The 22670-nt window shown below is 47.6% G+C and overlaps 1 protein-coding gene across 1 annotated transcript in view; it reads left to right on the forward strand.

The window, feature by feature from the left end:
* CALB2 (calbindin 2) overlaps positions 1-22670 on the forward strand; it is a 69315-nt gene that overhangs the window by 37134 nt on the left and 9511 nt on the right. Inside the window, exon 5 of the mRNA XM_077288960.1 lies at positions 515-571. Within this exon, the coding sequence (XP_077145075.1) occupies positions 515-571 (57 nt within the window). The remainder of the gene's footprint in view (positions 1-514; positions 572-22670) is intronic.

Consider the following 22670-nt stretch of genomic DNA (forward strand, 5'->3'; position numbering starts at 1 on the left):
CCTGTACACGCTCGGCTCTGCCGCACCACACTACACCTCACCTGTACACGCTCGGCTCTGCCGCACCACACTACACCCCACCTGTACACGCTCGGCTCTGCCGCACCACTCTACACCCCACCTGTACACGCTCGGCTCTGCCACATCACACTACACCCTACCTGTACACGCTCGGCCCTGCCGCACCACACTACACCCCACCTGTACACGCTCGGCTCTGCCACACCATACTACACCCCACCTGTACACGCTCGGCCCTGCCACACCACACTACACCCCACCTGTACACGCTCGGCCCTGCCGCACCACACTACACCCCACCTGTACACGCTCGGCTCTGCCGCACCACACTACACCCCACCTGTACACGCTCGGCTCTGCCACACCACACTACACCCCACCTGTACACGCTTGGCTTTGCCGCACCACACTACACCCCACCTGTACACGCTCAGCTCTGCTTTTCCCTTTTACTGTTTTTTGTAGAACAGTTGATTTCATTCTAATGTTTCAGGCCTGGAGGAAATACGACACAGACAGAAGCGGCTACATCGAGGCCAACGAACTGAAGGTGAGATTGTGAGGGGTCCCTGGGGGTCTAATACTGACGGACTGAGGACCAGCGACCAAGCGGGGATCTGATAATCACAACCTGTGTGGACCCGAGCACAGTTACATGATATCTGCCCCATGCTCCCTGTGTGATATCTGCCCCATGCTCCCCGTGTGATATCTGCCCCATGTGACATCTGCCCCACGTGATATGTGATATTTGCTCTGTGTGATATCTGCCCCGTGTGATATCTGCCCATGCTCCCTGTGTGTTATCTGCCCCATGTTATATGTGATATTTGCCCTGTGTGATATCTGCCCCGTGTGATATCTGCCCCATGTGATAAGTGATATCTGCCCCGTGTGATATTTGCCCTATGTGATATCTCCCCTGTGCCCCCTGTGTGATATCTGCCCTGTGCCTCTGTGTGAAAGCTGCAGACTAGAACCCAACCCTATGCACACTACTGTGGGGGTAACAGAAGGGTGGTCCGGATTATCAGGGGAGTAAAGGTGAATTTAGGCTGCGATGAAGAGGTTCTCAGGGAATACTCGGTGGTCGGGGGCCGTCTCCGGACCCTCGTGTGATCATTCCAGCTTGTGTTGGGGCTGTCTCTGCAGACCACCAGGGACGGGGGGTCCGTGGACTGCTAGTGGGGACAATCACTGCCTCTGTTGCCTGCAGAAGAGTCCAGACACTGATGTCTTGTAGGCGCATTTTGAAATCGGAAACATATCCAGTAATCACAGAAGTGAGTACACCCCTGCCATTTCTGTGACTCTTACTGCCTCTTCCTCGGACCGCGCTGAGGGTCTGAAGAGGCCGTGTTCTTTATGCACAGTGTCCGTTGTGTTTTCAGCAGTAAAGTCTGAGATATCGGAGTCTCCTGCCCACAACAGTAATTGCAGGATGCAGCTGGCGCTTCTCTGTGTTTTCAGTAATGTGTGGTGCAGAGACGCTGGAGAGACGGTGCAGAGACTCTGGAGAGATGGTGCAGAGACGCTGGAGAGACACTTTAGAGACGGTGGAGAGACTCTAGAGACGGTGGAGAGACGCTGCAGAGATGGTGTAGAGATGCTGTAGAGACGCTGTAGAGATGGTGCAGAGACGCCTGAGAGATGGTGCAGAGACGGTGGAGAGACGCTGCAGAGACGGTGTAGAGATGCTGTAGAGACGGTGGATAGACAGTGCAGAGACGGTGGAGAGACGCTGCAGAGACAGTGGAGAGATGATGGAGAGATGGTGCAGAGACGCAGGGATCAGGTTTTTCTGTGTTTTTTTTGTGCCAAAACCTGATGAAAGTTGATTCAGAATTTTTTTTATCCACTAAACTTTATCAGCATGGACAAGAGACAAATATACCCTGAAAAAAGCAAGAAAAACTCTAACTCCCAAGAGAGCAGGATTTTTTCTTTAGGAAACAAAAGTGAGTACACCCCTGTCAGGACTCACAGGGACTATAACTTTATCATCCCACCCACTCACACCAATATGTCATGAACCGGGGTTGTTTGGTTGCCTCTGGTTCTTTTCTGAAGGTGATTTAACTATATCCCACTTCCAGATCACTAATGCTCTATTATCCCACTGCTGCCACCAATATGTCATGAACCGGGGGTGTTTGGTTGCCCCCAGTTCTTCATCAGGGATTTATTTATATCGCACTTCCTGTTTGGAACTTGCAGCTCTCTGGTGCCCCCCTTACCCTTAGGTCAGAGAGGGTACTGCACCTAGGATAATTAGTCGCCAGAACGGCTGCCTTACTTTGTACTGGCTAATGGGCACACTGTAGCGAGGGTGATATAACTACTCCCACTCTGGCGAGAACAATAATTATCAACGCCGTCCGTCGCTACCAGGTTCCCCAAACGCACTGGACAAATCCGCTGCCACCAGCTCCAATTCCTAAATTGATAAGGGGTCCGGAGCCAACCCAAATTAGTAGCGTAATTCACTTCAGAGGACGTGAAAGTACGTTATAAAGCAAGGAGAAATGAAGCTAGTAATTTTATATATTTTACTCCAAAATGGTAGGCAGTGTTTACAAAAGGGTAAAAGGATATTATAAAAGAAGACAAGTATTGTATGTACAAACAATTACAAATAAAAAGGGATTAAAGTTGAAAAAAACAGTTCTCTCATATCATTTCAGATCATGGCAAACCATGTGGCTGGTGGAAGGGGTGACATCAAAATACATCAGAGCAGCTTGCAGAGCTGCTGATATCTCTCTTTCTGGGCAAAGACTCACTCACATCTCAGCAGGGTTAAGATATGCCCTCTGGTCGTGACATCACTGAGTAGGCTGAGTTATGAAATGCACTCCTCATTTCTCAGAGGGATTCAGAGTTATGGAACATTCATATCTACCGTAGCTCCAGTATGCAACCTTGTATAGCGACGACGGAATTATTATTGATCTTGTTTTGCGACTAGCATTCTATTAAGACCAAACATGACCTAGCTATGCACCGAGAGTAAGCAGTAATTCGTTTCTCGGATACCAAGGGTGCAGGAAATTGGAAAACGTACTGGGTGATGGCCTGGCCGATGCACATACCAAATATATATCTTTCATATCTCTGTCACTAATTGGGGTCAAGTTATGCCTTACTATTAAGTTTGTACATGAACAAAAGAGCACATGGTTTCAGACAAAAGACTGGTTTTCTGCACACTCCTGCATTGGAGAGGGAGGGGGGGACAGAGTGCCACACTGGAGTTTCAAGTTACATCTGTATTGTCAGCAGGGAGCAAGACTGGGAGGAAGGGGGGAACGGAAAGCATGCAGCGTGTGTCTGTGCTCAGCTTTAATGAACGTAGCAGAGTTCAGTGTGCGTGATCATAGACAATCAAATATATCATGTTCCTGACAACCTCTAAGTAAGAATTGTGCCCGATTACCTCCCCGGTGTCATGTGACTCGTTAGGGTTTCCAGGTGTGAATGGGGGCAGGGGGTAACATTCGGGGTCATCATGGCACCTCATGGTGAAGAAAGCTCCGAGGATCAGAAGTAAGAATTATTACTCTACATAAAGTTGGCCGAGGCTATAAGAAGACCACTGACACCCCGACACTGAGCCGCAACACGGGGGCCACGACCAGTGGTGGGAGGTCCACCAGTCAGTGCTCAGACCATACACATTACTGCAGAGGGTGCAGGGGTGTGGGTTTGCCTGTCAGTGCTCAGACCATACACATTACAGCAGAGGGTACAGGGGTGGGGGGTCCGCCTGTCAGCGCTCAGACCATACACATTGCTGCAGAGGTTACAGGGGTGGGGGGTCCGCCTGTAAAAGCTCAGACCATACTCATTGCTGCAGAGGTTACAGGGGTGGGGGTCCGCCGGTAAGTGCTCAGACCATACACATTACTGCAGAGGTTACATGGTGGGGGGTCCACCTGTCAGTGCTCAGACCATACACATTGCTGCAGAGGTTACAGGGGTGTGGGTCCGCCTGTGAGTGCTCAGACCATACACATTGCTGCAGAGATTATAGGGGTGGGGGGCCGCCTGCCAGTGCTCAGACCATACACATTGCTGCAGAGGGTACAGTGGTGGGGGGTCCGCCTGTCAGCGCTCAGACCATACACATTACAGCAGAGGTTACAGGGGTGGGGGGTCCGTCAGTCAGTGCTCAGACCATACACATTACTGCAGAGGTTATAGGGGTGGGGGGTCCGCCTGTCAGCGCTCAGACTATACTTATTGTTGCAGAGGTTACTGGAGCTGCGTCCTGTGCTCTGATGACACCAAGATAAACTTATTTGGTTCAGATGGTTGTCAGGAAATATGACGTAATGTCTTATCAGACACATGCTGCAGCTTTGATCCCCTTTACAACCCCTCCTTCTCTCTGTGCCTGCACGTGTGTGTGTGTGTGTGTGTGTGTGTGTGTGTGTGATCCTATACTCCTCCCCCCCCCCTCAGGAATGTGTGTGATCCTATACTCCTCCCCCCCTCCCTCAGGAATGTGTGTGTGATTCCCTCACTCCCTTCTTCCTGCTTGCAGCTGGGGAAACTGAAAGTAAAAAGCTCTGAAACACGTTTCCTTTGTCCTAGTACAGGGTTCATTTAGGATCAAGATATAACAGCGCCGAAGAGCCATAGAAACACGAAACTTCCCCTTTTGAATGGGCACCGTCAGAACCATACTTCAGTGAATTTTCTAAGCTCAGGGACCAGCAGAATCCAAGTAGTGGATTACTGCTTAACCAAGGCACATAGCCAAATCGGGTTTAGACTTAAAATTATTATTTTTCTCAGCATGTAATGGATGTTCATTTGTCTTCCTTCTATGGGCTTCTCCCCAGAAGATATGGTTAATAGCAGGATTTCATAACTTTCAAAAAGGGGAGTATACAGCCACCCAATGAGGTCAGCACAGGGGGGGAGTGCCTTGGTTTTGGGCACAGGTATAAACTCAGAGGCGGGACCAGAGGGCAGTCTTTGTCCAGGAAGCCTGCTACAGGAGGCTCTGCAACCAGCCTGATGTATTGGGATGTCACTCCCTTTCCCCCCACACCGTATGGCAGCCATGATATGAGATAACTGTTTTTTCAACTTTAATCCCTTTTCATTTGTATTTGTCTGTACATATTATAATTGTCTCATCTTGTTATATCATTTTTATTCTTTTTGTAAACACTGCCTAATCTTTTTGGAGTAAAACTATAATATTTTCTAGTGTCCTTTTCTTTGCTCTAAACGTACCCTAAGTCCTCTGACCTAACCCATTGCTACTGATTGGGTTGGCTCCTGACCCATTATTAATCATAAGTAATAGGAGCTGGTGGCAGCAAAGCGTTCTGAGCTTGTTGGGCAAAGCTGGCAGTGATAGAAAGGGTTTTATAAGTGGATTTCCTGCCTGTCATTGGAAATTGGTTTAACGCCCTCACTGCAGTGTGTGCCCAATAACCATTACATAGCAGGCAGCCTTTCTGGCGACTACTTATTCTAGGTGCAGTTCCCTGACTGACCTGAGGGTAAGGGGGGCGCCAGAGAGCTGCAAGTTCCAAACCGGAAGTGGGATATAAATAAATCCCTGATGAAGAACTGGGGGAAACCAAACACCCCCGGTTCATGACATATTGGTGGCAGCAGTGGGATAATAGAGCATTAGTGATCTGGTTTGAGCAATCATTCCTCTCACTAAAAACTTGCACGGTTCTTGCGAGGACCCTACGCAAAAAGTTTTGGAGAATGAACTCAGTGTTTAATAGTCCTGAGACAATAGTGTGTATGTCACGGTTCATGGGCAGGATACCTTTATCATCCCCACCACTCACATCAATTTGTCATGAACCGGGGTTGTTTGGTTGCCCCTGGTTCTTTCTGAAGGGGATTTATCTATATCCCACTTCCCAGTTCCGGTTTGGAACTTGCAGCTCTCTGGCGCCTCCTCTTACCTTCAGGTCAGACCAGGTACTGCACTTAGGATAATTAGTTGCCAGAAAGGCTGCCTTCTATGTACTGGCTAATGGGCACACTTCGATATAACTACTCCCACTCAGGCAGGAACAATAATTATCAATGCCACCGGTCGCTACAAAGCCTCCCAAACGCCCAGGACAAATCCTGCTGCCACCAGCTCTGATTTCCTAATTATTATCGGGTCCGGAGCCAACCTAGATTAGTAGCGTAATTCACTTCAGAGGACGTGATCGTACGTTATAGAGCAAGGAGAGACAAGCTAGTAATTTTAGATTTTACTCCTAAAAAGGTAAGCAGTGTTTACAGATGTAATAAAAAGATATTATAAAGAAGACAAATATCATATGTACAATAAAATTACAAATAAAATGGGATTAACGTTGAAAAATCACTTACATTTCGTTATGTTATCTCATGGCCGACCGTGTGCTGAGGAGGAGGGGACACATCTAGATGCATCGCACGCATCTGTATAGCAGCTAGACCCCTGACAAAGACACGTGAAGACTGCTGCTTCACTCACTTATTTCCTAGCCTAAAACCCAGGCACTGCCCATGTGGTGGCCTCACTTAGAAGCTGAAACCTCCCTGTTGCGGATCCCACTCCGTGCTGCTACCAGTTTGTCACGTACCCGCTCTCAGCATGTGACTTGGGGTTGTGCCTGCAAAGGTTAATCTATCTCCCCTCTCTTAGTCCAGCATTCAATCTCTGTCCTATGCTGAAATGGGAGCATAAATCACACACCGACCCAGGCCACACACGCGCTCATACACGCTGCCACCACTCACCGAACACACGGGTGATGAGTCCCAGACTATTACTAATACTGTCTACCACTCATAAGGGTCAAACACTTTAAGGCTATGGATTCTTTAGAACATACAAGGTTCAACTGTTAAAGTTTTATGTTTTAATACAAAAGGTACAGTTCTTACAGTAAAAAAAGAATATAAAAATATGGTAATAAAAAGACCTACAAATATACAAAAACAGTTATAAAATAAAGGGAGAAACTTACAGAAATATCGAACTTTGCACTCTGGTACTCTGTCCCTTTGGGAGGGCGAAATATGGAATGGAACACATCAGCTCTCCAGGCTGCACCCACATGTGAACAATTTTGAATGTACACAAGCCTAATTTATAGAGTCACCCTGGAGGTCAGATTTCTAGACCAGCCCCTTAAGTTGATATTCTAATTGCTTGTTTTTGATTGGACCGTGGCCGCACCCCCAATTAATATATTATTTTCTCTGAGATCCTTTGTGTAACGCTTCCCACAGATAGATAGTGTCAGGCTGTAATGGACATCTCTCTTCCAAAGAGCCGAAGGTGTGAAGCGCTTCCTCTCTTTCCTGGTCCTAGCTAGCCCCCTGGCGAGATTAGAGACAGGTGTGCCGTCTCATGATAATACATATTACGGTATATCACCTGGGTGAGACCTGCAGCCTTCAGGACAGACATTAAATTATTACTAGTCACACAATAAACCTGTTCATAGTTCACTGCACACATATATATTTATACATATTTCACTACACCTCCCTCCTTATGAACGTGCATGTGGGTTGACTTACAGGTCAGCTCCTGAGCCACGTGTCTGGTTCCGCCCCACCTTGGCGAGATAGGCCATCAGCATTGATCTATTCCTTTCTAAGGCTATGTGCACACGTCAGGATTTCTTGCAGAAATTTTCCTGACAAAAAAGGACATTTCTGCCAGAAATCCGCATGCGTTTTTTTTCACGTTTTTCATGTGTTTTTGATGCGTTTTTTGTGCGTTTTTTTGTGCGATTTTTCCAAATGCATAGAATAGCGGGAAAAACGCAGAAAATCCGCAAAATTAATGAACATGCTGCTTTTTTTACCGTGATGCGTTTTTTTTTCGCGGAAAAAAACACATCATGTGCACTAAACATGCAGAATGCATTCTAAATGATAGGATGCATAATGTATTTGTTTTTATAGCGTTTTTATCGCGAAAATACGCGAAAAAACCTGAACATGTGCACATACCCTTATGCTGAATTGTGAAATCATATTGCTGTAATATCAGACTCCATCTAAGCAATTTCCCGTTGTCCCCAACTACTCTGTTGAGCCAACTCAATGGGTTATGATCTGTGATCATGGTGAAGTTGCAACCATAGAGGTGTGGTTGCAGCTTCTGCAGAGCCCACACAATTGCCAAACATTCCTTCTTAATTGTGGCATAAGCCACTTCTCTGGGCAGGAGTTTCCTGCTTTGGTACAGAATTGAGTGCTCTTCACCTTGTTGGTTCACCTGGCTGAGAACCGCACCTAGCCCATAGGTACTAGCATCTGTCTGCCCTACAAACCGGCGAGTGAAATCTGGGGCCTGCAGGACAGGTGAACAAACCAATGCCTACTTTAGGGCAGAAAATGATTCCTCACACTGAGGACTCCAGGAGACAATTTTGGGAAGTTTCCTCCTGGTCAAATCAGTTAACGGTTTGGCCAGAAAACTGTAGTTTGGCACAAACCTCCTATAGTAGCCACTGCCAGCCGTACCCAGGAAGGACAGTACCTGCTTCTTGGTTTGTGGGGTGGACCAGGCTGTAATGGCTTCTACCTTCCCTGGCTCAGGTTTTAGCAGTCCTCCCCCCACCCAGTGTCCTAGGTATTGTACTTCCCGCATGGCTACCTGACACTTCCCTGGCTTAACAGTAAGACCTGCAGTTTTAAGCCTTTGCAACATCTGAGAAAGATGTACGAGGTGTTCCTCCCAAGAATTACTAAAAATGGCTAAGTCATTGAGATAAGCAACGGCAAAACCATCACATCCTTCCAATAAGTGATTGACCAACCTCTGGAAGGTCGCAGGGGCATTCTTCATACCAAATGGCATCACCAGAAACTCAAACAGCCCGAATGGCGTTATAAAGGCAGACCTCTCCTGAGCTTCTCTGGTCAGGGGTATCTGCCAATATCCCCTACTTAGGTCCATGATGGTGAGGTACGATGCTTTAGCTAGCTGCTCGAACAGCTCGTCTATCCTCGGCATGGGGTAGACCTCACATGTAGTCAGTACATTTAATTTTCTGTAGTCTACACAGAACCGGGTAGAACGGTCCTTTTTTGAAACAAGAATGACAGACGAGGCCCAGGCACTCTGGGATTTTTGTATCACCTTGAGGTTCAGCATCTCCTTTAACTGTTCCCTCATGTGTGCCTTCACCTCTGCTGACACACGGTATGCAGACTGCCGTACTGGGGGGTTAGTACCAGTGTCCACATGGTGAACTGCTAAGTGCGTCCTCCCAGGCTCTCCTGTGAAGACTTCGGTGAACTCACTGAGCACCCCCATCAGCTCAGACCTCTGACTGTGGGATAGGTCAGGGTTACTCTCTGCTGACTCCAGGGACTCCATGTACTGAGTCCTGGCCCCCACATCTAGTAACAGATCAGCCTCCCCCTCTTCAGGCAGGCTACAGACAGGTAAGACACAGGTCTCCCTGTCATAATGAGCCTTCAGCATATTCACATGAAATACTTTCTGACGCTTTGCATGCTCATCTAGGGTCACCGCATAATTAACATAATTTAGCCACTTGTGTCCAGTGTATGGTCCCTCCCATGTGGTCTGTAATTTATTCTGTAACATAGGGACCAACACCCAAACCTTCTGTCCCTCCTCATAGGCCCTCAGTCTGGCATTAGAGTCGTACCAGACCTTCTGGTTGATTTGGGCCTGGGTCACGTTCTCATGGGCCAGGTTGCTCAGTTTTTGCATTCTCTCTCTGAGCCGCAGTACATATTCAACCACTGAGACTCCCGTAGTTTTGGGGGCGTCCTCCCAACAGTCCTTAATCAAATCAAGTGGCCCCCTGACCCCCTCCTCCCATAAACCAGTTCAAAGGGGGAGAATCCAGTAGACGCCTGGGGTACCTCTCTGTATGCGAACAACAGATGGGGGAGGTACCGCTCCCAGTCTCTCCCTTCAGTCTCCACCAGCATTTTGAGCATTTGCTTTAATATTCCGTCAAAACGCTCGCAGAGTCCGCTGGTTTGTGGATGATAGGCGCTGGCCACAACATGCTGCATTTGTATTTTCTCGCAGAGGCTTTCCATCAGATCGGACATGAACTGGGTTCCCTGATCGGTTAACATCTTCCTGGGGAAACCCACACGAGAGAGAACACAGTCAGTAAAGCATCCGCCACTTTGTCTGCTTGGATGGAGGACAGTGCCACAGCTTCCGGGTATCATGTAGCATAGTCCACCACTGTGAGGATGTACTTTTTGCCAGAGCTGCTAAGGATTGCAAGTGGCCCTATGATATCCTCAGCCACTCGCTGGAAAGGCTCATCAATCACAGGCAGTGGTATCAATGGAGCTTTCTGTATATTCCCGGACTTTGCAACTCTCTGACAAACTGCACATGATCGACAGTAATTGGCAATATCTGTCCCCATCTTGGGCCAATAGAAGTTATATGTCAGGCGAGCTTTAGTCTTTTGTATTCCAATGTGTCCGGCCAGAGGAATTTCATGGGCAATTCTCAGTAAGGCCATGTTCACACTTTGCGGGTTTTACCGCGGATCCGCGGCGATTTTGATGCTGCGGGTCCGCAGCAGTTTCCATAGCATTTACATTTACATGTAAACCCTATGGAAACAGCAATCCGCTGTGCACATGCTGCGGGAAAAACCGCGCAGAAATGCAGCGGTTTACATTCCGCAGCATGTCACTTCTTTGTGCAGAATTGCTGCGATTCTGCACCCATAGGAATGCATTGATCCGCTAACTTCCCGCATGGGGCTGTGCCCACGATGCGGGAAGTAAGCAGATAATGTGCAGATGGTACCCGGGGTGGAGGAGAGGAGACTCTCCTCCAGGCCCTGGGAACCATATTTGTGTAAAAAAAAAAAGAATGAAAATAAAATATAATGATATACTCGCCTCTCAGCGCTGCACGCGGCCGTCCGGTATCAGGGTTGGTGTGCGAGCAGGGCCTGCGGTGACGTCGCGGTCACATGACCGTGGCGTCGCGAAGGTCCTTCTCGCACAGCATCTTTGGAACTGGACCGCCGCGTGCAGTGCCGAGGAGATCGGGATGTCAGAGGGTGAGTATATAACCATGTTTTATTATTTTTAACTAACTAACTAACTAACTATATTTTTATTATTGCTATTGATGCTGCATATTGCTGCATATGCAGCATCAATAGTATAGGAGTAAACCCGCAGCGGAAACCGCAAAACAAACCGCGATAAATCTGCAGGGATAACCGCAGCGGTTTTGCCCTGCAGATTTATCAAATCCGCTGCGGGAGAACCCGCAGAGGACGCCGCAAAGTGTGCACATAGCCTTATTGTTCCCTAAATGGATAAGGAACAACCAGCCGCTTTTCACAGTCCCAAGATTCTGTAGTATCCGTGGGGAGTGTCTCTTTATACAGTCTGCCCTGGTCCCAGTATATTCCCTCTTTGTCAGAAGCAGCAGAGGGCTGGCCTGCAAGACATCTGAGCTTCTCCAGACTGACATCTGTCCTCAGGGCCTCCTGGAAGTTCTGTCAGTCTGCAGGCCTTGGCCTAGTGTGACTGCCAGGCCCTGGTCTGAAGCTGAGTCTTCAGTGTCTGTTATCAGGGACCTTGGTGGGCCTGCCATGTGAGGAGGCTCCGGGGCCACAGTATGGGCCCCCTGTTCAGTTCTGTCTGAGACTCATCATCGAATCTCAGGGGTTGAGTCTGAGCCGCAGCCTGACTCCGGGTCACAGCTGCCACATAATTACAGTCCTGTGCAGTGGTACATTCTCCCTCCTCGCACGGGATCTCAGGTGGGTCACTTGTTTCCACCTTCTCTGTAACATTTACTTGCAAGGGAGGAACATAGTGGGACACCATCTTCCCCAGATCCGTGCCTAGGAATACATTGGTGGGAATAGCCTCTGATACTCCCACTTCTCTCAGTCCCTTCCCTGCTTCCCAGTCCAGGTACACACGGGTCATGGGCATGGCAGCACTGACCCCTCCAATCCCGGTTATAGACATAGTCTTTCCTGGTATGATATCGGCAGGGGTTATCATGGCTGGACGCACCAGGGTCACCTCTGCCCTCTGAGTGTCTCTGAGACCAATGGTGACTTTATTGCCAACAGTGACAGATTGACAGTTCTCATTAGCCCTCGCATCAGAGCCGGCCACAAAGAGAAAAGACGATGGGGACACAGACGGCTTTGTGGATGGGCATTTCTCCCTATCAGTGCAGACAGCGCTAACATGTCCCACTTTGTTGCAGGAGAAGCACCAGCGTGCATCACCTAGAGAATGTCTATTCCCCGGGATTCCATAGGATGTGGGCTTGGACAGCACTGGTGATTGGCCGGCAGAGGGAGAAGGGTCCCCGTTTGGCTTACCTCCCTTCCACCTGAATCCCGATGGCTTCCGCACTACAGGCATCCTGTTAGCCACATAGCAGTCCGCAATTCTTGCAGCCTGATCTGCAGTTTGTGGCTCCCGATCACACACAAATTGTCGTACATCCGTGGGGCACATGTGAAGAAACTGATCCTTGACCATAAGATCCGTTAAGTCCTCAAAATGACTTAACCCCTGATCCATTGGTGGAACGTGGTCCTCAAGGTGCTTACAACTCCGCATAACTGTGAGTTGATCCACATTGTAGGTTCCGGAACTTTGTCCGATACACTTCTGGTGTTAGGTTGTATTTCCTGATCAGGGCCTCTTTTATGGCCTCATAGTTCCCAACTAGTTCTGGTGGGAGGCCAGCAAAAGCTTCCAGGGCTTTGCCTCTCAACCTTGTGGTTAGATACTGCGCTCACTGCTCACAGGGTAGATGGTATTGCTTGCAGGTTTTTTCAAACCCCCAAAGGAAAGTATCCAAGTCTCCATCACAGGGAAGTTTTCCAGACGTGGTCTCCTTGGATTTATGTCCTGGGAGGGGGTTATCTGAGGACTGATACCCCTCTCTATTTGAGCCATCTGAAGCTTGAAAGCTCTGTCATCCCGGCGTTCTGCAGCCTGTTTGTACTGTAGAATAAGCTGCAGGCGCAGATTGGGATCATTTGTTCCCAGCTGTTGTAAGTCCATTTGTAAAGTACAGTCCATAGGCTCCTCAGCACTGGCATTGCTGCCACTTTCATCAGGCATCTCCGGTGCAAGAGCTGGCATTGCTCGGTCTCTCTGAGATGGACTCTCTCCTTGCCCAGACGTTCCAGTACTTTGCTCTGTCCTGCTCGACCAAGGCGCGTATCAGCAACTCCCTGGATCTGTCGGCCGTCTCTATTCCTCTCTGCTCACAGAGGTCAGTCAGAGCCTCTTTGCTCTGCTTTTGTACTGGGCTGCCATATCGATGAACAGCCTTTGCCAAATAAAAGAAAAGAAAAACGGGGAGGGGAAACTGTTTGCAAGTATGTCTAAGTAAGCACTGAATTGAACCTTGTAGAAGTGGTGCACTCCTCGCAAGGATACCAATTCTTTAGTACATGGAATAATTGCTTAAACCATGCACTAATGCTCTAATAGAAATAATTCTATCTCACCGCTCTGCCACCAATTGTCACGGATCCCACTCCGTGCTGCTACCAGTTTGTCACGTATCCGCTCTCAGCACGTGACTTGGGGTTGCGCCTGCAAGGGTTAATCTATCTCACCTCTCTCAGTCCAGCATTCAATCTCTGTGCTATCGTGAAATGGGAGCATAAATCACACGCCAACCCAGGCCACATATCCACTCATACACGCTGCCACCACTCACCGAACACACGGGCAATGAGTCCCGGACTATTACTAATACTGTACCACTCATAAGGGTCAACCACTTTAAGGCTATGGATTCTTTAGAACATACAAGGCTCATCTGTTAAAGTTTTATGCTTTAATACAAAAGGTACAGTGCTTACAGTAAAATAATATATAAAAATATGGTAATAAAAAGACATACAATTATGCAAAAACAGTTATAAAATAAAGCGAGAAACTTACAGAAATATCGAACTTTGCAGTCTGGTACGCTGTACCTGAGGGAGGGTGAAATATGGAATGGAAGACATCAGCTCTCCAGGCTGCCCCCATTAAGTGAACAATTTTGAATGTATACAGGCCTAATTTATAGAGTCACCCTGGAGGTCAGATTTCTAGACCAGCCCCTCAAGTTGATATTCTAATTGCTTGCATAAATCACCGACCCAGGCCACACATCCGCTCATACACGCTGCCACCACTCACCAAACACACGGGCGATGATTCCCGGAACTATTACTACTACTGTCCACCACTCATAAGGGTCACACACCTTAGGCTATGGATTCTTTAAAACATACAGAGTTCAACTTGTTAATGTTTTATGCTTTAATACAAAAAGGTACAGTGCTTACAGTAAAGAAAAAGGTATAAAAATATGGTAATAAAAAGACACAAATATGCAAAACAGTTATAAAAATAAACAGAAGAAAACTTACAGAAATGTCTAACTTTGTAGTCTGCTTTCTGCTCCCTGTTGGTGGGAGAAATATGGAATGGAACACATCAGCTTTCCAGGCTGCCCCCACATGTGAACACCTTTATATACGTACAAGCCTAATTTATAGAGTTACTCTGGAGGTCAAGTTTCTAGACCATCCTCTCATGTTAATATTATAATTGCTTGTTTTTGATTGGACCACAGCTGCTCCCCCAATGAATATATTATTTCCTCTGAGATTCCTGTTGTGAAATTGGATTTTGGGCTCCCCCGGTGGCCACTGGTGGAATTACTGGTGTGCATCATCCTCTCTGTTTCCATCAGGATGTGGGAGTCGCTATTTAGCCTTGCTCCTCTGTCACTTCCATGCCGGTCAACATTGTAATCAGAAGCCTTTCTGTGCATGTTCCTGCTGCTAGACAACTCCCAGCTAAGTTGGACTTTTGTCCTTGTTTGTTTTTGCATTTTGTTCCAGTTCACAGCTGTAGTTTCGTTTCTGTGTCTGGAAAGCTCTTGTGATCTGAAATTGCCACTCTGATGTTATGAGTTAATACTAGAGTCTTAAAGTAATTTCAGGATGGTATTTTGATAGTGTTTTCAGCTGACCATGAAAGTGCCCTTTCTGTCTTCCTGCTATCTAGTAAGCGGACCTCAATTTTGCTAAACCTATTTTCATACTACGTTTGTCATTTCATCTAAAATCACCGCCAATATTTGTGGGGGCCTCTGTCTGCCTTTCGGGGAAATTTCTCTAGAGGTGAGCCAGGACTATATTTTCCTCTGCCAGGATTAGTTAGTCCTCCGGCCGGCGCTGGGCGTCTAGGGATAAAACGCAGCCTACGCTACCCGGCTACTGTTAGTTGTGCGGCAGGTTTAGTTCATGGTCAGTTTAGTTTCCATCCTTCCAAGAGCTAGTTCTTATGTTTGCTGGGCTATGTTCTCTTGCCATTGAGAACCATAACAGTTTGACCGGCCATAAAGGGTTAAATTAATTGACAGAGAAAGGAGAGAAAAGAGAAGTCTGCTGAAGATTTTTTTTTTTTTTTTTTTCCTTCAGTTCTGAGTGTGCTTGTAATTGAATCTCTTGCAAGTCTGCCTATATTGCAGCCTTTCTCTCTCTCTCTCCTTCTAATCCTGGAATGGCTCTGTGTTCACCTGTTTAAAATTAGATATTCAGAGTTTAGCTGCAGGTTTGAATAATCTCACCACGAAAGTTCAAAATTTACAAGATTTTGTTGTTCATGTTCCTATATCTGAACCTAGAATTCCTTTGCCTGAATTTTTCTCGGGGAATAGATCTTGCTTTCAAAATTTCAAAAATAATTGCAAGTTGTTTTTGTCCCTGAAATCTCGCTCTGCTGGAGATCCTGCTCAGCAGGTCAGGATTGTGATTTCCTTGCTCCGGGGCGACCCTCAGGATTGGGCTTTTGCATTGGCTCCAGGGGATCCTGCATTGCTCAATGTGGATGCGTTTTTTCTGGCCTTGGGGTTGCTTTATGAGGAACCTCAGTTAGAACTTCAGGCGGAAAAGGCCTTGATGTCCCTATCTCAGGGGCAAGACGAAGCTGAAGTATACTGCCAGAAATTCCGTAAATGGGCTGTGCTTACTCAGTGGAATGAGTGCGCCCTGGCGGCGAATTTCAGAGAGGGTCTCTCTAATGCCATTAAGGATGTTATGGTGGGGTTCCCTGTGCCTGCGGGTCTGAATGAGTCCATGACAATGGCTATCCAGATCGATAGGCGTCTGCGGGAGCGCAAACCTGTGCACCATTTGGCGGTGTCTACTGAGAAGACGCCAGAGAATATGCAATGTGATAGAATTCTGTCCAGAAGTGAACGGCAGAATTTTAGACGAAAAAATGGGTTGTGCTTCTATTGCGGTGATTCAACTCATGTTATATCAGCATGCTCTAAGCGTACTAAGAAGCTTGATAAGTCTGTTTCAATTGGCACTTTACAGTCTAAGTTTATTCTATCTGTGACCCTGATTTGTTCTTTATCATCTATTACCGCGGATGCCTATGTCGACTCTGGCGCCGCTTTGAGTCTTATGGATTGGTCCTTTGCCAAACGCTGTGGGTATGATTTGGAGCCTCTTGAAACTCCTATACCCCTGAAGGGGATTGACTCCACCCCATTGGCTAGCAATAAACCACAATACTGGACACAAGTAACTATGCGGATTAATCTGGATCACCAGGAGATTATTCGCTTTCTTGTGCTGTATAACCTACATGATGTGTTGGTGCTTGGATTGCCATGGCTGCAATCTCATAACCCAGTCCTTGACTGGAAAGCTATGTCTGTGTTAAGCTGGGGATGTAAGGGGACGCATGGGGACGTACCTGTGGTTTCCATTTCATCATCTATTCCCTCTGAGATTCTTGAATTCTTGACTGAATATCGTGACGTTTTTGAAGAACCTAAGCTTGGTTCATTACCTCCGCACCGGGAGTGCGATTGTGCCATAGATTTGATTCCGGGTAGTAAATACCCTAAGGGTCGTTTATTTAATCTGTCTGTGCCTGAACATGCTGCTATGCGAGAATATATAAAGGAGTCCTTGGAAAAGGGACATATTCGTCCTTCGTCATCTCCCTTAGGAGCCGGTTTTTTCTTTGTGGCTAAGAAAGATGGCTCTTTGAGGCCGTGCATTGATTATCGGCTTTTGAATAAGATCACGGTTAAATATCAATATCCGTTGCCACTGCTGACTGATTTGTTTGCTCGCATAAAGGGGGCCAAGTGGTTCTCTAAGATAGATCTCCGTGGGGCGTATAATTTGGTGCGAATTAAGCAGGGGGATGAGTGGAAAACCGCATTTAATACGCCCGAGGGCCACTTTGAGTATTTGGTGATGCCTTTTGGTCTTTCAAATGCCCCTTCAGTCTTTCAGTCCTTAATGCATGACATTTTCCGTGATTATTTGGATAAATTTATGATTGTGTATCTGGATGATATTTTGATTTTTTCGGATGACTGGGACTCTCATGTCCAGCAGGTCAGGAGGGTTTTTCAGGTTTTGCGGTCTAATTCCTTGTGTGTGAAGGGTTCTAAGTGCGTTTTTGGGGTTCAAAAGATTTCCTTTTTGGGATATATTTTTTCCCCCTCTTCCATCGAGATGGATCCTGTCAAGGTTCAGGCTATTTGTGATTGGACGCAACCCTCTTCTCTTAAGAGTCTTCAGAAATTTTTGGGCTTTGCTAACTTTTATCGTCGATTTATTGCTGGTTTTTCTGATGTTGTTAAACCATTGACTGATTTGACTAAGAAGGGTGCTGATGTTGCTGATTGGTCCCCTGCTGCTGTGGAGGCCTTTCGGGAGCTTAAGCGCCGCTTTTCTTCCGCCCCTGTGCTGCGTCAGCCTGATGTTGCTCTTCCTTTTCAGGTTGAGGTCGACGCTTCTGAAATCGGAGCTGGGGCGGTTTTGTCGCAGAGAAGTTCCGATTGCTCCGTGATGAGACCTTGTGCTTTTTTCTCACGTAAATTTTCGCCCGCCGAGCGGAATTATGATGTTGGGAATCGGGAGCTTTTGGCCATGAAGTGGGCTTTTGAGGAGTGGCGTCATTGGCTTGAGGGGGCTAGACATCAGGTGGTGGTATTGACTGACCACAAAAATCTAATTTATCTTGAGTCCGCCAGACGCCTGAATCCTAGACAGGCGCGCTGGTCGTTGTTTTTCTCTCGGTTTAATTTTGTGGTGTCCTACCTGCCGGGTTCTAAGAATGTTAAGGCGGATGCCCTTTCTAGGAGTTTTGAGCCTGACTCCCCTGGTAATTCTGAACCTACAGGTATCCTTAAGGATGGAGTGATATTGTCTGCCGTTTCTCCAGACCTGCGGCGGGCCTTGCAGGAGTTTCAGGCGGATAGACCTGATCGTTGCCCACCTGGTAGACTGTTTGTTCCTGATGATTGGACCAGTAAAGTCATTTCTGAGGTTCATTCTTCTGCGTTGGCAGGTCATCCTGGAATCTTTGGTACCAGGGATTTGGTGGCAAGGTCCTTCTGGTGGCCTTCCCTGTCTCGAGATGTGCGAGGCTTCGTGCAGTCTTGTGACGTTTGTGCTCGGGCCAAGCCTTGTTGTTCTCGGGCTAGTGGATTGTTGTTGCCCTTGCCTATCCCGAAGAGGCCCTGGACGCACATCTCGATGGATTTTATTTCGGATCTTCCTGTTTCTCAGAAGATGTCTGTCATCTGGGTGGTGTGTGATCGTTTCTCTAAGATGGTCCATTTGGTTCCCCTGCCTAAGTTGCCTTCTTCTTCCGAGTTGGTTCCTCTGTTTTTTCAAAATGTGGTCCGTTTGCATGGTATTCCGGAGAATATCGTTTCTGACAGAGGTACCCAATTCGTGTCTAGATTTTGGCGAGCATTCTGTGCTAGGATGGGCATAGATTTGTCTTTCTCGTCTGCTTTCCATCCTCAGACTAATGGCCAGACCGAGCGGACGAATCAGACCTTGGAGACATATTTGAGGTGTTTTGTGTCTGCAGATCAGGATGATTGGGTTGCTTTTTTGCCTTTAGCGGAGTTTGCCCTCAATAATCGGGCCAGCTCTGCCACCTTGGTGTCTCCCTTTTTCTGTAATTCGGGGTTTCATCCTCGATTTTCTTCTGGTCAGGTGGAATCTTCGGATTGTCCTGGAGTGGATGCTGTGGTGGAGAGGTTGCATCAGATTTGGGGGCAGGTAGTGGACAATTTGAAGTTGTCCCAGGAGAAGACTCAGCTTTTTGCCAACCGCCGGCGTCGGGTTGGTCCTCGGCTTTGTGTTGGGGACTTGGTGTGGTTGTCTTCTCGTTTTGTCCCTATGAGGGTTTCTTCTCCCAAGTTTAAGCCTCGGTTCATCGGCCCGTACAAGATATTGGAGATTCTTAACCCTGTGTCCTTCCGTTTGGACCTCCCTGCATCTTTTTCTATTCATAATGTTTTTCATCGGTCATTATTGCGCAGGTACGAGGTACCGGTTGTGCCTTCCGTTGAGCCTCCTGCTCCGGTGTTGGTTGAGGGCGAGTTGGAGTACGTTGTGGAAAAAATCTTGGACTCCCGTGTTTCCAGACGGAAACTCCAGTATCTGGTCAAATGGAAGGGATACGGTCAGGAGGATAATTCTTGGGTAACTGCCTCTGATGTTCATGCCTCCGATTTGGTCCGTGCCTTTCATAGGGCTCATCCTGATCGCCCTGGTGGTTCTGGTGAGGGTTCGGTGCCCCCTCCTTGAGGGGGGGGTACTGTTGTGAAATTGGATTTTGGGCTCCCCCGGTGGCCACTGGTGGAATTACTGGTGTGCATCATCCTCTCTGTTCACCTGTTTCCATCAGGATGTGGGAGTCGCTATTTAGCCTTGCTCCTCTGTCACTTCCATGCCGGTCAACATTGTAATCAGAAGCCTTTCTGTGCATGTTCCTGCTGCTAGACAACTCCCAGCTAAGTTGGACTTTTGTCCTTGTTTGTTTTTGCATTTTGTTCCAGTTCACAGCTGTAGTTTCGTTTCTGTGTCTGGAAAGCTCTTGTGATCTGAAATTGCCACTCTGATGTTATGAGTTAATACTAGAGTCTTAAAGTAATTTCAGGATGGTATTTTGATAGTGTTTTCAGCTGACCATGAAAGTGCCCTTTCTGTCTTCCTGCTATCTAGTAAGCGGACCTCAATTTTGCTAAACCTATTTTCATACTACGTTTGTCATTTCATCTAAAATCACCGCCAATATTTGTGGGGGCCTCTGTCTGCCTTTCGGGGAAATTTCTCTAGAGGTGAGCCAGGACTATATTTTCCTCTGCCAGGATTAGTTAGTCCTCCGGCCGGCGCTGGGCGTCTAGGGATAAAACGCAGGCTACGCTACCCGGCTACTGTTAGTTGTGCGGCAGGTTTAGTTCATGGTCAGTTTAGTTTCCATCCTTCCAAGAGCTAGTTCTTATGTTTGCTGGGCTATGTTCTCTTGCCATTGAGAACCATAACAGATTCCCTGTGTAAAAGTTTCTCACAGATAGATACTGTCAGAGTGTAATTGACATCTCTCTTCAAAGAGCTAGAAAGTGTGAAACGCTTGGAGACAGTAGACTGCCTTCCCAAGATACATATGTTGTGACCCCCTGTGAGACCTGCAATCTCAGGACAGATGTTAAACTACTGCTAGTCACACAATATATCTATACATATTTCACTACTCTGGGCATAGACTGCCCTCTCGTCCCACCTCTGAGTTTTATACCTGTGCCCAAAACCAAGGCACTCCCCCCTGTGCTGACCTCATTGGGTGGCTGAATACTCCCCTTTTTGAAAGTTATGAAATCCTGCTATTAACCATATCTCCTGGGGATAAGCCCGTAGAAGGTTGACAAAATTATAATTTTTCTCACCATGAAATGGGCATTCGTTCAAATCTAAACTCGATTTGGCTATGTGCCTCGGTTAAGCAGTAATCCACTACTTGAATTTTGCTGGTTCCTGAGCTTAGAAAATTCACTGGAGTATGGTTCTGCCTGTGCCCAATCAAAAGGGTAAGTTTCGTGTTTGTATGGCTCTTCGGCGCCGTTATATTTTGATCCTAAATGAACCCTGTACTAGGACAAAGGAAACACGTGTTTCAGAACTTTTTACTTTCAGTTTCCCCAGCTGCAAGCAGGAGGAAGGGAGTGAGGGAATCACACACACACATTCCTGAGGGAGGGGGGAAGGAGTATAGGATTACACACACACATTCCTGAGGGAGGGGTAAGGAGTATAGGATTACACTCACACACACACACATTCCTGAGGGAGGAGGGAAGGAGTATAGGATCACACACACATTCCTGAGGGAGGGGGGGAAGGAGTATAGGATCACACACACACATATATTCCTGAGGGAGGGGGGAAGGAGTATGGGATCACACACACACACACATTCATGAGGGAGGGGGGAAGGAGTATAGGATCACACACACATTCCTGAGGGAGGGGGGGAAGGAGTATAGGATCACACACACACATTCCTGAGGGAGGGGGGAAGGAGTATAGGATCACACACACACATTCCTGAGGAAGGGAGGGAGGGAAGGAGTATAGGATCACACACACATTCCTGAGGGAGGGGGGAAAGAGTATAGGATTACATACGCAGGCAGAGAGAGAGAGAAGGACGGGTTGTGAGGGGGAATCAAAACTGCAGCTTGTGTCTGATAAGAAGTTACATCATATTTCCTGATAATGGTGTCAGGCGCATGTGCCGGTACCAGGTGAGGAGCACAAAGACCAGTGTGTCCTGCCTACAGTCAGGCATGGTGGTGGAGTGGATTGGGGCGGCATGAGTGCGGTCAGCAGTGGGTGGCTACAGGTCACTGAGGAAACCATGATGCCAACATGTACTGTGACATCCTGAAGCAGATCACGATCCCTTCCCTCTCAAAACAGGACGCCATGATAATGACCCCAAACCCCTCCAAGACCACCACTGCCTTGTAAAGAAACTGAGGGTAAAGGTGCTGGACTGGCCGAGCATGTCTCCAGACCTATGCCCTATGGAGCATCTGTGGGGCCTCCTCAACCGGTAGGTAGCGGAGTGTAAGGTCACTACCATCCACCGGCTCCGAGATGTTGTCATGGAGGAGGGAAGAGGATTTCAGGGTCCACCGGTGACGCTTTAGTGACCTCCATGCCCAAGAAAGGGACGGCAGAAAATAATGGTGGCCACACAAAATATTCACACTTTGGGCACAATTTGGCAGTTTTCACTGTGGGGTGTACTCACTTTTGTTGCCAGTGGATCACACATTGATGGCTGTGTTGAGTTATTTCCACACGAGCCGTACACGACCACTGTGCATTATATCCACCAGATCTTCAGTGTTGTCCCAGGAATAGAGACAATATGATATTTACATAAATCTCGGGTGTACTCACTTTTGTGAGATACTCTATAACAGGGCAGGTTGATGGGATTGTTAGTGATGAGGAGTGTACGCTGTGACTGAAAATGTAGCTGTGTATGAGCTGAACGCCGGACAACTGCAGGAATCTGGGTGCACCCCAAAAAGATAAATCTAATATAGTCGAAAAAAAAAGAAAAAAAGGTGGCGCTCACTATCCGGTAACATAGTCCTCTATTTAACCCATAACGTTGGTACAGCGGGAGAGCAGCGGAAACCTTCTGTGGACGGCGGCTGTTCGCGCTGACAGCGCCTCCGCGGGTCCTGTGCTGGCAGGAAATGACGAGGTCCCCGATTATAGGGAATACCTTCCACACCTGAGTGTAGAACCACA

Source organism: Ranitomeya variabilis, chromosome 2, assembly GCF_051348905.1.
Source record: "Ranitomeya variabilis isolate aRanVar5 chromosome 2, aRanVar5.hap1, whole genome shotgun sequence".
Classification (NCBI taxonomy): Eukaryota; Metazoa; Chordata; class Amphibia; order Anura; family Dendrobatidae; genus Ranitomeya; species Ranitomeya variabilis.